This window comes from Pimephales promelas, chromosome 5, assembly GCF_988280905.1.
Source record: "Pimephales promelas chromosome 5, fPimPro1.hap1.1, whole genome shotgun sequence".
NCBI classification, from domain to species: domain Eukaryota; kingdom Metazoa; phylum Chordata; class Actinopteri; order Cypriniformes; family Leuciscidae; genus Pimephales; species Pimephales promelas.
Genome location: NC_142773.1, coordinates 406,522 through 422,633, shown reverse-complemented (window position 1 = coordinate 422,633; position 16,112 = coordinate 406,522). Strand labels below are relative to the sequence as shown.

At 37.0% G+C, this 16,112-nt stretch overlaps 1 protein-coding gene and 1 long non-coding RNA gene across 6 annotated transcripts in view; both read left to right on the top strand.

Annotated features, from left to right (window-relative positions):
* The window catches only part of LOC120487551 (NACHT, LRR and PYD domains-containing protein 3), a 44,303-nt gene extending 28,695 nt beyond the window's left edge, over positions 1–15,608 (top strand). For all 3 annotated transcript variants that reach the window (XM_089130778.1, XM_089130779.1, XM_089130781.1), the window contains one exon: positions 14,815–15,608. In XM_089130778.1, the coding sequence (XP_088986904.1) occupies positions 14,815–14,833 (19 nt within the window). In that variant the 3' untranslated portion in view covers positions 14,834–15,608. The remainder of the gene's footprint in view (positions 1–14,814) is intronic.
* LOC120486116 (uncharacterized) lies at positions 16–13,960 on the top strand. 3 transcript variants are annotated; one of them, XR_016168430.1, is made up of 7 exons: positions 16–653; positions 3,815–3,882; positions 3,993–4,061; positions 7,445–7,511; positions 9,330–9,427; positions 12,190–12,234; positions 13,942–13,960. It is a non-coding gene; the product is annotated as an uncharacterized LOC120486116 (long non-coding RNA). The 3 variants fall into 3 exon arrangements; XR_016168429.1 differs by lacking the exon at positions 13,942–13,960 and adding an exon at positions 12,325–13,428 and having other exon boundaries at positions 17–653; XR_016168428.1 differs by lacking the exon at positions 13,942–13,960 and having other exon boundaries at positions 24–653; positions 12,190–13,428.
* Positions 15,609–16,112: the final 504 nt, after the last annotated feature.

Here is a 16,112-nt window from a genome sequence, read left to right as displayed (position 1 = left end):
TGTGTGTGTGTGTGTTTGTTTTTGTGGTTTACGAGGACATTTGACCTGAATACGCACCGGCACTATGGGGACATTTGGGTTTACGAGGACAGAGGCCATGTCCTCATAATTCCGACAGTGTAAACGCCATCTACGATGTCCCAGATGCTCCCTCTCAAAGTTTGGCGCCATGTCTTTATATACCACAAAACCCTGAAATTTTACCATACACAGTGTATCCCTGATTTCGCGAGTGTCGCCCCTGTAGCCAGGTCCCGGTATTACACCCGCGTCATCAAAAATTTGCATGTTTTACACAAGTGTATGCTTCGAGGCCTGTGATTGGACAGATCGGTACCGGTAGGCGGGAAATTGCGAAAACACAATGGCGCCGGTGGGCGGAGCTTCATTCAGCGTCAGCATAGTCTTTATAACAAGCAACTTAATGCAAAATAATTATTATTTAAGTATTTTTGCCTGTAATTTATTAATTGTGGATTAATTGTATGATAAATAAATAAATAAAACCCTGTTTATATTATGATAAGTTAGACGTAACTTAATCAGGTCACGGTCGTCACGGTCACTTCCTGTTTGAACGAGAGACAAACTCTGGACCTGAAAGGACCGAAAGGACATATCTGGACCCGATGAAAGCAACTGTTATGTGTTAGGTAAGTTATAATGTTGTTTAATTGCTTCTCTAATAGCACCTGGGTCTGTTTGGCTTGTTTGTGATGTCCTGTAGGCTCTTTGCTGCTCGTTTTACAGTTAGAAAGCAGCTAGCGCGTGATGTTAACGGAGCTAGCGGACTTTTAAGTTAGTGATTCTGTTTACAGACTGACATGAGGGAATCAGCGATGCTTGTGTCATTTTAAACTCGTTTTAGATTGAACTTTAATTGTAACTGCTACCTTTAATGATCACATAAAATAGTCTAGCCTTCATAATAACGCGTTGTCATGACTACAGTCTGTGTTTTTTACCCAGTACAGTATATTACTACAGTTATGCTTACATTAAGAAACATGTGCTCTTATCACTCCTGACTATAATTCAATATACTCTGAATATTAATATAACTGTCAGTCTGATTAAGTCTTATTAATACTGTCACTATTGCCTGTAATTTATCAATTGTGAATGCAATTTATTAAATGAATAGTTATGTTCAATTAACATATTCCTTAAATATCATATAATAAAGTATGAAAATAACTTGAATGCCGTTTACCATAATTTATCGATTTATTTAAAACAAACTTGTTGAATAATATGTCAATAGGTCAGGATTACTCCAGGGCAGATTCAGCCATCATTATAAAGCTGAATTCAGTGTTTCCATGCTTAAGTGACACTGTTTAATAAAGCTGTGTCAGGTACATGATATGTTATTTACAGTTACTTGTTTTATTATTAAAGGTTAAAAATGACCCAATGTAATAGACAGGCACGATATTGCAAAAAACTGATATTGCAATATTTGTTGTTGTTTTTTTCTACAATACATAATGCAACATATAAAAAGCAATTTCTACAAATGACTTAAATAGCTCTATTTGGCAATAATGAATCATTCTAGAATGATTGGCGTGATTTTGTTGGGGTTTGTATCTGTATAGAAAAAAATAAGCATAGATAAAAAAAAATGTAACAAGGATGTGAAATAATCAGTGGCTCATATTTTCCAGGTAAGTCTAGCAACATTTAGGTACTGAAATTGAGTAAATAACTGTAAAATAACACTGCATCATCTTTAGGTTATGCATGTATAGCCTGACTTCACATAGGCCTAATACTGCAGTGTCACTAGACTCACTACCACAGATAGGTATGAATGATAAAGCAATATATTGTGCAGCCCTACAGATTAATGTTCAGGGCTTTAGTGCATCACATTACATGCGTGTTCATTACAGTATGTCAGGTTGTGTGTAGCTTTACACCTGGTTTATGAGGACACCGTTTTATGAGGACATCATAAGAACATGTTCCTGATGTTTGACTTGACTGGAGAATCTGTGTGTGTTGTGTAAGTTTGACAGAATCCTGGTCTATGAGGACACAGTTTTACCAGGACACAAATATGGAATATTAGGATCGATACTGATATACTGACCCATAATTCACAGCTCATTTTGCCAAAAGGTCAGGATTACTCCAGGGCAGATTCAGCCATCATTATAAAGCTGAATTCAGTGTTTCCATGCTGAAGTGACACTGTTTAATAAAGCTGTGTCAGCTACATGATATGTTATTTATAGTGTTGATTTTACTTGTTTTATTATTAAAGGTTAAAAATGACCCTATGTAATAGATCGGCACGATATTGCAAAACACTGATATTGCAATATTTGTTTTTTCTACAATATATAATGCAATATAAAAAGCAATTTCTACAAATTACTTAAATAGCTCTATTTGGAGATAATTAATCATTCTAGAATGATTGGCGTGATTTTGTTGGGGTTTGTATCTGTATAGAAAATAATAAATGGAAAGCATAGATAAAAAAATGTAACAAAGATGTGAAATAATCAGTGGCTCATATTTTCCAGGTGAGTCTAACAACATTTAGGTACTGAAATTGAGTAAATAACTGTAAAATAACACTGCATCATCTTTAGGTTATGCATGTATAGCCTGACTTCACATAGGCCTAATACTGCAGTGTCACTAGACTCACTACCACAGATAGGTATGAATGATAAAGCAATATATTGTGCAGCCCTACAGATTAATGTTCAGGGCTTTAGTGCATCACATTACATGCGTGTTCATTACAGTATGTCAGGTTGTGTGTAGCTTTACACCTGGTTTATGAGGACACCGTTTTATGAGGACATCATAAGAACATGATGTTTGACTTGACTGGAGAATCTGTGTGTGTTGTGTAAGTTTGACAGAATCCTGGTCTATGAGGACACAGTTTTACCAGGACACACATATGGAATAGTAGGATTGATACTGATATACTGACCCATAATTCACAGCTCATTTTGGCGAATACCAATATCAAAAACTATTTGTGCTTGTTAGATTAAATGTAATCATTGAAGAAGTTAAAAAATAGTAACCTCTGTTGAAATTGGCTTTCAATAAGTAATAATAAAATTTGTACTTGTTTGTCTTTATATATATATATATATATATATATATATATATTATTTGCTCTTCTTTCTTTTTTTCAGATGATAACTGATAAGACCATGTTAATGTAATAATTGAGTTATTCCTTAAAGAATAGAACAGATTTCAGTTCCTCAGAAACAGATTGTTATCAGTCACTGAATTATGATTGTGTGTATAAGAAGTGAGTCATGATCACGTACTGTATTTCTAGCACAGGCGCAATGTCTCGTATTATATCACTCTCATACATAAACATACTTAAACTCAGGGTGCCATCCAAATGTTTCTAGTTACCAGTGTCCTGGTAAAACTACTGTCCTCATAGACCAGACTTCTGTCAAACTTACACAACACACTGAGATTCTCCAGTCAAGTCAAACATCAGGAACATCTCATCTCATCTTATGATGTCCTCATAAAAAAATGGTGTAAGACACGTGACATTCTTTAATGAAAACACTTGTAATGTGATGCATAAAATCCATTAAAATTACCTTGGCTAACATTTAAATATTGAAATGTTTTGTAATCTTGTATATTATCTCAAATCAATATTTCATGTGGAAATAAGTATTGATAGGTAGCTGTGTATCGGGACCCTGATTATTAATAACTGGCTGACTACATTATCCTTATATATTATGATTTTTTTAAACTCTTAGGTGAAGTGTTCTGTATGTAATGCTTTATTTCATATTTTCAGATGAGCCATAAGACCCAGTTGTCCTCAGGCAGTGATGATTATGTGCTCTGACTCTGGGACTACACGAGGTAAGTGAGAGTTGTGCTGGAAGAGAATGAGCAAACGAAGCAGACACATTGTGAGATCTAGTGTTCACATATTTACACCAGTGTTTCATGTCTACTTTTATGTTTTGTAGACTCCCAGTGAGGTTGATTGCTCCACTCTCGAAATCAACACTCGAAATCAAGTCGGAGATGAACAGAAGGTATTGTTTTTTGTTTTTTTTATTTTTGGAAATCAAATTAGGGATACACAGATATGAACATTTGGGCCGAGTTCAATAACTGATCATTCTTTATATTTGAAAGCCGAGATCTGATATATTGGCAAATTGTATATACTTTGAAAGGCCTAATTACAAAAACGAAACGATCATCATTAAAAGCCAATCTCCCAAACACTTCAACATGAAACAAACAAATACAGTACAGTAGCCTAGTTTGAACCAGTGAGGAATTAATAAACTTTAAAATTTATTTTACATTCATATTTCCATTCACTTTTTTGAAAAAAAATGTTAGTGTCTTGTTAGTATTAGTTAACATTAACTAACAATGAACAATAGTTCTACAGGATTTATTAATCTTTCTTAAAGAGCCATTAAACCCCAAACCAAATTTTCTGAGATTTTAACAGAGGTATGTGTGTTGAACACCATTGAAGACAATGTTAGCATCTGTTAGATTTAATAGTAGGGTTAAAATGGTTAAATTTAAGGGGTATTTTTCCACTTTTTTCGTCTTCCAGTTTTAAAATCTTCATCGTGGCAGTGCGGTGTTAGTGCGGTGATGACGGAGAAACATCTCCGAGTGTTGTTCTTTGCTCGGGTTTTAACAAAAAGGAAACGTTCAAATCGCTTAAAACCATAGACTGTAAAAGAAATGGCTGAACGACTGCGCAGGCTCAAACTGAGCTTGACGACGGAGATGAGACTTGAGTAACCTAGTAGCGGTGCAAAGAGAAATCTGAATCATTCCCTTCCGAATCTTGCAGAGCCGGAGAGCGCGAGTAAGAGCTGTCCATGAGCTCGCAGCAGGAGCAACTCTACAGCTCTCTATGGGCTTCTCCCTTGACTTTATGCCTCCACGTCCCCCCGAATGCTGAGCTTCTCCTCCACTCTATATGGTAATTGCTCTAGTGTGCGACAGAGTCTCGTGACGCAATCGTTAGCCTATTTTTACAAAAACATCTTCTAAATCGGCCGTAACGTAAGATACAAAGTAATGGGGCCTTTTATACATTGTCATGTTTCTTTAGTAGGGTTTGGTATCGTTTGGGTTTTATCCGATACCAGTACCTACTAGGTATTTTTTAAACGGTTCCGGTGCCTAAATGGTTCTTGAAACGGTACTCAAGAAAAGGAAACCGCACACACTTTGTCAAAAAAATAATATCCCTTTATTTACAGGGCCAAACTGGACACAATATTAACTTACAATATAAACAAGTAACATATGTTAATAATAAATAAACCAAATATAAAATAAAAAATCATATTTACATAATATCAAATAAAACAATATTATATCAAACAATATAATTATACTGGAGATTAATAGAGATTACTACCAGGGTAATATAATATCGACATGGTAACAGGTTCCCATGTTTTGTCTGCTTTAAGTAGTCATGTAAGTTATCTGGTCATTTACTAGTTAAGCTCTTATCCAGTTTTATATTTCGTTCCCACTGCATATGAACGTATGAAAGAGAACGTCTCTGTGTAAACCATGTTCTCTGAATAGGGAACGAGATGCTCCGTTCGCTGCCAAACTCCTCGCGCTGCTGACAAGCTTCCTTTTTCAACAGAGAAATCTGAGGAGCAGAGCATGCGCGCACTAATATAATATGACGACGTGAGCGTCAAGGCGGTGCGAATGGTGATTCTATATGGGCTTAAGTTCAGACAATCGTTCTGACGCGTAATTTTACACGTGAAATGCAGCCAAACCTTGCAGCGTTTTGTCTTCGGCATCTTCAATAATATCCTCGCTATCGGCAGACGTTCCGGGAGTCTCCCGCATATTGATAACGGCTCCTGGATAATCGCAAATTAGTTCAAATCTCCCGGAATCTAGAGCGAGCGAGCAAAAGCGCGTGCGAGACAGATCAGACAGTGCTTCAATAAACCGTATAGTACGCGCACGTTGGAGAGGGAGAGGGAGACAGCGAGAGACTGCGTGTGTGCGCCTCATGCCATAGACTTTTCTTTACCCTTTTCTTTAGAAATAAATAATGGACAAATGGAGTCTTTGGACATCTTCGATGTAAAGTTATTCGCTGTCACCAAAATGATTGGGAGTCAATGGAAGCCAACGTTTCTGATAAGTTCCGCGATTTTGACGGATTAGAAATAGGCTTGAATGAGGTCTATGCCAGACTTACTTGCAGAGTAAATCTAAATTTGCCGGAAGTTGTCTGGGTTTGCCAAGTCCACTCCGCACACACAATAAGGGAATGATTTTACTCAAACCATATTGTTGATAAATGATACAAGAACAAAAAAAAGTACTAGTTATGAATAATAACGCATCAGTGTTTTTTAAACATGTAGAACTTTTTAATATTAAACATTTGAATATTACAGTAAACATCTTTAATATTTCTGTTTCAAATAGCGTTGTGTTTGAGCTGTGCTAAAGCTTAAGAGCTGAAGGAACACCCATAAACTGAAGCTTTATTAGATGGTTTTAGCTCAACGGAACACAGCCTATATATGATTGATTAGATATACAAAATCATGCAGACATTAACTTGAGAAAAGTTACATAGTGAAACTCCTGTTGTGGATGAAACAGCAGCTAAACCCAAAGAATTCACAAAGTTTTTAATGCAGTAGTTTGCTCATTATAATGTTATGTATATGACAGTCCCAATCATAGTTATTATTGTTCTGCTTTGCTGTTTGAGCGCATGTGCTAAAGGAGATGATCACCGCTAGGCCTACAGTGAAGCGCTTTACTGCAGCGATTATTTACTCAGCCAAATGATTTCTATATGAGATAAAGTATATATATATATATATATATACATATACATATAACAAAATAAAAGAGATCACAGATTTGTGATTCAAACTGTTCACAACCATCATGGGGAACAGCGCACATCTGAAGCTGAAGGACATAATCCATTATTCATCAGTGTTAATCAACCTAATTTTCCTATCGAATTGACAACGATAACATTAAAAATTTATTTTCCAATACTGATATGGAGCCCTATATATCATACATCTCTGAGTGGTTATGACCATATATCTATAGGGTTTTAACTATATACATGATCACAACTTGCGTATGTCACCCTGTTTTAAAACTGAAGTCCCTATTCATCTCATTAATTTGATCACTATTAATACTAAGTGGTTTGAAATGTACCATCATGCCTGAATTTGTTTTGGCATGATCAGCCTTCTTTTGCTCAAGTATATCATTGATAATGTGAAATTGTTTTAATCTTATGTTTTATGACCGTGATCAGTCAGTGTTGATGGAGTCAAGTATCTGTGCTGCTTCATTTGGAGAATCTCTGAGTCCTTTGTCTTTAGTAGAATGTTAATTTTTTCTTTCTTTACCTTGCTTTCAGATGAGCCCTGAGAAGGACCATATCAGATCATCATTGGAGGGTCAAGAGTCAAGACTGTGTTGACATGGTAATAAAAAGAGCATTGCATCATTTTAGAAATTGCTAGTCTAGTAAGATCTTTATCACATCATATTTTTTTTTTACACCTGAGGCCTGTACCATGATGCTGATCATCAACTTTCTCTGTCAACTCAGGCTTTGATCCTGAGTTTAGGTGTGACATCAGTAGCCAACAGCCAATCACATGCTGAGAAAGAGAAACTCATTCAAAACTGAAATTCATTTCTCGCAAGAGAAGCAGCACAATTCACTTATTAAATAGAAATATTAAAATATTAAGAATTTAAACAAATTTACACAACAAGAAGAAAATATCTGTCTATGAAAGAGGACAACTAAAAGAAAAAGACTTGTCACTGTATATCAGTGCAAGTAAAAGTTGTGAAGTTTTATAGCTTCATATTTTTATAGCTATAGCATTTTATAGCTTCATCTATTGATTCTAAAGTATATTTATGTTACCTTTTATATATTTATTTATTCATTTAAAATCTGCATTGTAGTTGATGAACTAAAATTGTACATGTGTGATAGATTAAGGGAATAATAATTTCTAAATCATACAAATTTATTATTCTAAATAAACATTACTAAAAATTACTAAAAGACTTTCATGGTGCCTTAAACCCAGGGTTGGCGCAAAGTAAACTGAAACATAGCTGGCTAGCCACCTAAACCAGCTTCATGGTAAAGGCCCTGGGTCATTTCATTGTCAAAACAATTCCATTTACACCTGGCCACATAAATGTGTTCACAAAACGGATATAAATCCGAATCTTCAAATCCCACGCTATATCAGATTTAAAGGTGTTCACGTCATTGAAAGCAACCACTATGAGCCACATTTTATGTATCGTCAGCTAATTTTAAGATCAATAGAGAGAGAGTAACATCTGCACTGGTAAAATCATCAAGATGACTCTGTTGATCATCTGTGACTTTAGTTTTCAATTGGTATTTTGCGCATCAGAATGCTGAAGAGATACTCAGCTACTCATCTGTAGTGATGCGTGTTGCAGAAGCACTGTCATATCTCACTATAACATGTCATTATAGCCTCTTAACTGTTTATTATTTGGCTTTTTTTCGGAGTCAAATTTATACAGTGTTACCATTTATTACCTTTACTCTAGTGACCCACCACAGTTTGATCCAAATGAACCAAAAATATTTGTCTGTGTTTATTTTATATTATATCATATTTCTTTTAAATATTATTTATTTTTGGCAAAGCATCTCTCAAACAAACTAAAATCAAAAGTACAACATGGTTTATAGCGCCCTTATCAAATGGCAAAAGTCGATAATTAAGTAAGTGCTGAAGAGCACACTTTACTCGCTCGATCAGCTCATGATCTGCCTTTTTCCACGCCCCGTTTCTCAGGGAATGAATGCAGTGAACTCCATCTCTGAGTTTAACATGCATTTGGCACGCAACCAGCACCAGTTACATTATTTTCACATTCGCATTATATCCACATATTTTGTGGTAATAAGATTTTGTAATAAGATGCGTTTATAAACCTGTTTTCACTGAAACTGCAGGTTTCTGCCAGTATAACAGCTTAAGTGACGAAATTAAGAAAGTATTATAACCTCCTATTGTAAAATAATATACGCATTATAAAATATTAATTTTTCATTGACAGTTTTAGAATATTACGGTCTTAGCGATAATTCGAATAATAGGCATCTTAGTGAAGTATTATAGTTTTTATTAATATTATTATTATTAAACGGCGTAATTTTTCATGTTTCATAAATGACATCTGAATACAGGTTAAACTGAAGATGTTCTTGTTTTAAATGTCTCTTTTTCTCTTAGATGAGATCAGTGTGACGGATTCTGCTGCCAGTGATCCTGATGGAAGCGGTTCTGGAGGAGATGTTGCTGCTGGAGCTGCAGCGTCTCTAGTTATGTTGGTATGTGTCAACTAATGCTGGGTACACACCAAAATAATTTTTACATCTTATAAGATTTTCAAAATGTGATAGACCACAAACATGAGGCCAAAAATCCTAGATTTAACCATTTTGCTCCTATAGTTTTGCTCCACACACGAACAGGTTTTTAACCAGAGTCTCGACTGTGAGCACAAAATCTCGCAAGAGTTCAGAATACAGTATACAGAATACAGAATAGTTTTTGGAAAGGTTTTACATAACACATTGTATAAACATTCGTGCTGTTGCCACAAATCTAGCTGATCCTCCATCTCTGCTGTCCACAACAATTTCACTTTGTGCTGCGCCATGACTGCGTTTGTTATGGGTGTCAAAATGAATCGTTTCTACGATGCATTGTGATGCGGACGAGGACGATTTGGTATCGGTTCAGTAATAGACCACAATAATAGACCACAGTAATAGACCGCTTTTTTCTGACGTCATTTATCACGTATGTGCTTTGTTGCGGTAGCATACACTGGCAGAGGGAGGCGAGTCCCCCCGAGTGCGAGTCAATAAAAATGCTCCAACTACTTTAAAAGCCTACATCTGGCCACATTTGGCTTTTATGAACAACCCGGTAAGACCTGGAGAAGACACGCGCTGTGTGCGCTCATGTCACGCACACAGATTATGCAGGATGTAATACCACTAACTTGATAAACCAAGTTAGCCGTGTGCACCCGAGCTGTTATTGCGTGCAGATTCACTGCTTTAGAGTAAGATGAGCTCCAATGTCACCCGAATCCACAGCCAAACACACATCATCCACACGCCCTAATAATGCTCTCTGACTTAAGTATCCGCACCCAATGGTCAAATTAAAATTATACTGTGTTGCGTATATAACTGGCTTAATTGTTTTAAGCCAGTTGTATACACTGAAAACAATTATAAACGCAACACTTTTGTTTTTGCCCCCATTTTTCATGAGCTGAACTCAAAGATCTGAGACTTTTTCTATGTACACAAAAGGCCATTTCTCTCAAATATTGTTCATAAATATGTGTTAGTGAGCACTTCTTCTTTGCCGAGATAATCCATCCACCTCACAGGTGTGTTTTAGGCTGGCCACAATAAAAGGCCGCTCTATAATGTGCAGTTTTATCACACAGCACAATGCCTCAGATGTCGAAGTTTTGAGGGAGCGTGCGATTGGCATGCCGACTGCAGGAATGTCCACCAGAGCTGTTGCCCATGAATTGAATGTTAATTTCTCTACCATTAGCCGTTTCCAAAGGTGTTTCAGAGAATTTTCCAGCACATCCAGCCGGCCTCACAACCGCACACCACGTGTAACCACATCAGCCCAGGACCTCCACATCCAGCCTCTTCTCCTACAAGACTGAGACCAGCCAACCGGACTGCTGCTGCAACAACCGGTTTGCATAGCTGTCAGAAAGTGTCTCAGGGAAGCTCATCCGCATGCTCGTCCTCCTCATCGGGGTCTCGGCTGGACTACAGTTCATCCTTGTAACCGACTTGAGTGGGCTAATTCTCACATTCGATGCCGTCTGGCACTTTAGAGAGCTGTTCTCTCCACGGATGAATCCCGGTTTTCACTGTACAGGACAGATGGCAGACACCGTGTATGCCGTCGTATGGATGAGCGGTTTGCTGATGTCAACGTTGTGGATCGAGTGGCCCATGGTGGCGGGAGGGTTATGGAATGGGCAGGCGTATGTTATGGACAATGAACACAGGTGCATTTTATTGATGGCATTTTGAATGCACAGAGAGACTGTGACGAGATCCTGAGGCCCATTGTTGTGTCATGTTGCAGCATGTTAACGCACGGCCCCATGTTCCTGGAAGCTGAAAACATCCCAGTTCTTGCATGGCCAGCATACTCACCGGATATGTGACCCATTGAGCATGTTTGGGATGCTCTGGATCGGCGTTTAAGACGGTGTGTTCCAGGTTCTGCCAATATCCAGCAAGTGGACCAACACTGGACCAACATTACACACTCCACAATCAACAACCTGATCAACTCTATGCGAAAGAGATGTGTTGCACTGCGTGAGGCAAATGGTGCTCACACCAGAGACTGACTGAGGGTTTTTTGACCCCCCAATACAGTAGAACTGCACATTTTAATGTGGCCAGCCTGAGGCACACCTGTGCAATAATCACATAGTCTAATCAGCATCTTGATACGCCACACCTGTGAGGTGGATGGATTATCTCGGCAAAGGAGAAGTGCTCACTAACACTGATTTAAACGATATGTGAACAATATTTGAGAGAAATGGCCTTTTGTGTACATAGAAAAAGTCTTAAATCTTTGAGTTCAGCTCATGAAAAATGGGGGCAAAAACAAATGTGTTGCGTTTATAATTGTTCAGTGTGTGTGTGTGTGTATATATATAATGCTATAGTGTTTCAGTAGGTAATATCAGATTACATTTCTTAACATTTCTTTTGTCATTAATTGTAATAATCAGTCAATAATCAGTTATCAATAATCAGATATTTGCACTATAGTGTGCACCTTTTCTAGAAGAACATTAATGGAGTCAGCGTTGCACCGACATTGTAATTCTGGCCGATACCAATACGTTGATGATGTTCATGTTGGTCTAAAACTTTAAAAGCATCTGTTTAACACAACATTTCATCTGAATATCATTTGAAATGTATTTTTTAGATATCAGATGTAAAACCAGTTTTAAGCTCTAGATACAGGTTTGAGTTACATCTGAGTTTCTGATCAGTATATAACTGATTTCTTCCAGGTGTTCAGAAGATGCCCATCGAGAAAACCACTGACGTGCCTCAAGGTACCCGAGGTTTAAATCAGAATATGACCATCTAGTAAGCTTTATCTATGAGAGCTCATGTACTTACAAAGCATGTTGTATTCTGTACAGAGAATGACAGTGAGGAAGAAATTGAAAACCTTGTGGAAAGGACAAAAAGTGTGCTGGTCAAATGCTGAAGTTACAGCTGCAATTAAACATGTTAAGGCACATATAACCAAAGGAAAACTGGCCACACTGACTGAATGGCAGAAGTGTAAGACCACTGAAGACCCTTTCCGTGGAGTTTCAATCTCTACCTCACTCTCATTCTCAGCGCAGGAGAATACATGCTTTAGTAAGCTCTAAACACACGGGAGCTCATGTACTTACAATGATAGTTATATTGACACTAGACTCTTCTAGAGCTGATGTACAACCCAAGCAAACTTTGTTAAATAATTTTCCTGTAAATCTGCTTTGAAACTTGACTTGACAATTCTGTTTATATTTTCTGGAAATAACAGAGGTAAACCGTCCGTTGTAATTTGGTTTGTTTTGCAAATGTATATATCGCGATATGCATATCGCGAAAGCTTGCAATAGCTGGGGTCATGAACAAAAGAAAATCACTCACTGCTGTTTGCTGAATAACTGTATATATGTAATTAATACAGTGAAAACTAAGCAGTGTTTTATTTTCACATTTGATTATTCAGTTTCTGTTGTTAAATAATCCTAATGTAGGATAATCTGAACCCTGTGCTTTAGCATAAGAAGTATTATTTTAATATCAGTGTACAGTAAAACACTGATGTTCACTTTCAGAAGCTGATGTTTTCTTGTCACAAAAAGAATGTGAAACATGTATGTAAGGTTAAATAATAGATAATTTAAGTTTGTTTTACACACTTTAAACATTACTGTATCGAATATCGCATTATTTAATGAGTTAACGCATATCGCTTTTTTCTTCAATACTGTGCAGCACTAAGCAGCATCTATTGTATGTTGAGTGAGTTAATTTTATACATTTCAAAGCCTGTTTAATGACATCTTTAAAATGTGTCTGCTTCAAAGGGCTGTTTTGTCAATCATTGACCATGTTTTTAAGTTTGTGGATGTGACTTTACACTTAAAATGGCATGACATGATGGAATTACATGGTAAAACTGAAAAAAAACTCAATGTTTATGATGATATTATTGAAGTCATAATTAAAGCACTTGTAAAACACTTCTGTCCCTGTAATGTTGCAAGTTTTTTTGTGTATTGTATTGGAGATCCAGTACTCTTAAATCACCCTAGTCTTGGTAATACACTATGTTATCAGGTTTGTGTGTGTGTGTGGGCATGTACCAGTAAACACACTTGTCCTTATAATGTTGGATTGTGCAGTTGTGTATTGTGTTTAAGATCCAGTACTCTTAAATCACCTTAGTCTTGGTAATACACCATCTCGTCAGGTTTGTGTGTGTGTGTGGGCATGTACCAGTAAAACACATAGGTCCCTGTAATCCACCCAAATGACATATTTTGTGTATTGTAAAATGAGTGTCCTCATAATCAGGTCGGGCCCCATAAATCACAATTATGTCATAGGCGGGAACATTTTAGGAGGGGGCGGGAATGTCCTTGTATACCACCATTTTTATATTTTCTGTTCTGTTGTGTGTATAGAACATTTAAAGTCAGATTTGTGATCTGCAGATCAAAACAAAATTTTTGATAGTTGTATCATCACTGTAGGGCATTGGGAAAGGTGTGTCCCTATATACCACCACCACACCGGTGCGACCTTCTATACCACAAAAACAAGTATGTGTGTGTGTGTGTGTGTGTGTGTGTGTGTGTGTGTGTGTGTGTGTGTGTGTGTGTGTGCATGTGCGTGTGTGTGTGTGTGTGCATGTGCGTGTGCGTGTGTGTGTGTGTGAGAATATAAATTAGTGTAATTCTGCTCATACTGTTGTGACTGATTGTGAGAGTAATATTAATGTTATTTTCAGATTTTCCCCTTTAACTGTGTGTGATAATCTGAGATTTGGTTTGATTTGATTTGATTTACTTTATTAATCCCCAGGGGGGGGGAATTTATATGTCACAGCAGCACATAATACAATAAAAATAAAATAAAAACATAACAATAACATACACAACAACAACAGGTCTTGTACTCAAATATCAATTTTTCAAAGCATTATGACCATGATTATATATATGACCATCATCTGCATCATCTTATATAGCACTGATTGTAAAATCTAATTGCAGTTGGAACAAAAGATTTTCTAAAACGCTCTTTGTAACAGCGTGGATAAATTAATCTTGAGCTATGGGTACTCGCATAAAGCTATGAGCTATGGGTTGTTATTAACTGATATTAAATCTGTAGTGAGTGTAATGATGATTTCAGCTGGTTCTGGATCAGCTGTCCGTTGTGTGAAAGTGACCTTTCATGTGCTTTTGATTTTGTAAAGTGACTTTGAGCATCAGATAGAAGCTATATTATCATGTTGGAGAAGGAATTAATATAGATTATCTAGTTAGTTTTCTTATGTAAAGATGTGACAGATGTAATATCTCATTCTGCATATGTGACTGTGTGTGTGTGTTTTATTTTAGGTATTCGAGGCCAGTCTGATGTTCTGCTGATCATCTGATGGTGAATAAGGATCCACTACAGAGACTCACAGTCAACAGAATCAACAGAGACTGAAGATACAGTGACTTCACTGTTAGAAATTAACACTTCATTTAGATTTCAACCATCCTCTGACAGACCTGATGAGGCGGCAGTGAAACACCTTTTATTTCACAGCAAATTACACTTTCTCATTCATAGTATATAAAAATGTTGGAGTTTTAGAGTAAATATTGAGCCTGAATGTGTGTGTGTTGTACCAGCAGAGGGCAGGCCCGGTTCTAGAACCAAATCACTGAGGGTGCTTCTGAAAATAGTAAGGGGGTGCTCAAAATACATAGTTCCCACATGACGTCACAACATACGGGCATTTGCCGACCCGGCGCCATTGCTGAGGGCAAAACATTTGAAGAAGCAATACGAGTTGAACGAAGTGAAATGAGTTTCGTGCTATAAAGTGAAAATGGTCATCTCCTGCTGGGTCAATGGATGATAAAATCGTGCCGGATGTTCAGTTAAATCGGGATTTTACACTATACCCGTCATTAGACTCCATGGATGTGAGAAGACTAAGCTTTTGTCCGAACAACGACAGAGATTATGGCTGGCGAGCATAAACAGGAAAGAAACTCACTCAAAACACGCAAGAATTTGTTTGACAAAAGCACAATGTTGTGTTTTATTGCGAGTGTAAACAAATATAAGTTAACACATTGCAGTTTGTATAATGTCCTGTATGAACAAAATGACGAGGTATTAAAAACATACAAAACAACATTGTTTCCACTGTTTGATCTCACATTCCAGCATTGCAATCTCAGATTGTCCCTAAAGATCCCGCGTATAATGTAGTTCCACCGCATTAGCTACATTAATTAAAATGCACACGAGTTATTTATTTTTATATTCATGCACCGAACCATGACGCCCGCAAGTACATGCATATTACAGAAAGCACCGGTGACTGTTTTAAGGGGAACATAGGAATTAAGTTGTGCAGGCTATGGCTTTTTAATAGACAGATTAGCATCATGCTACTTCGCTATGATGACTAAGTTACTTTTCAATTGATTGCATTTGAGCAAACGTCACCAAACCAACCCCACGTCAATCTGATCGTACGCCTCCAGTGGAAACGTGTTTTTTATATATATAGGATTTGACTTGTTGAAAAACATTGAAAAAATAAATAAATAAAATAAAAATTACAAATGTCCTGTACATACTGCTGTGCAACACAAGAGAAAAACCCTGCAGGATTTTATCATTCCTGCAGAAA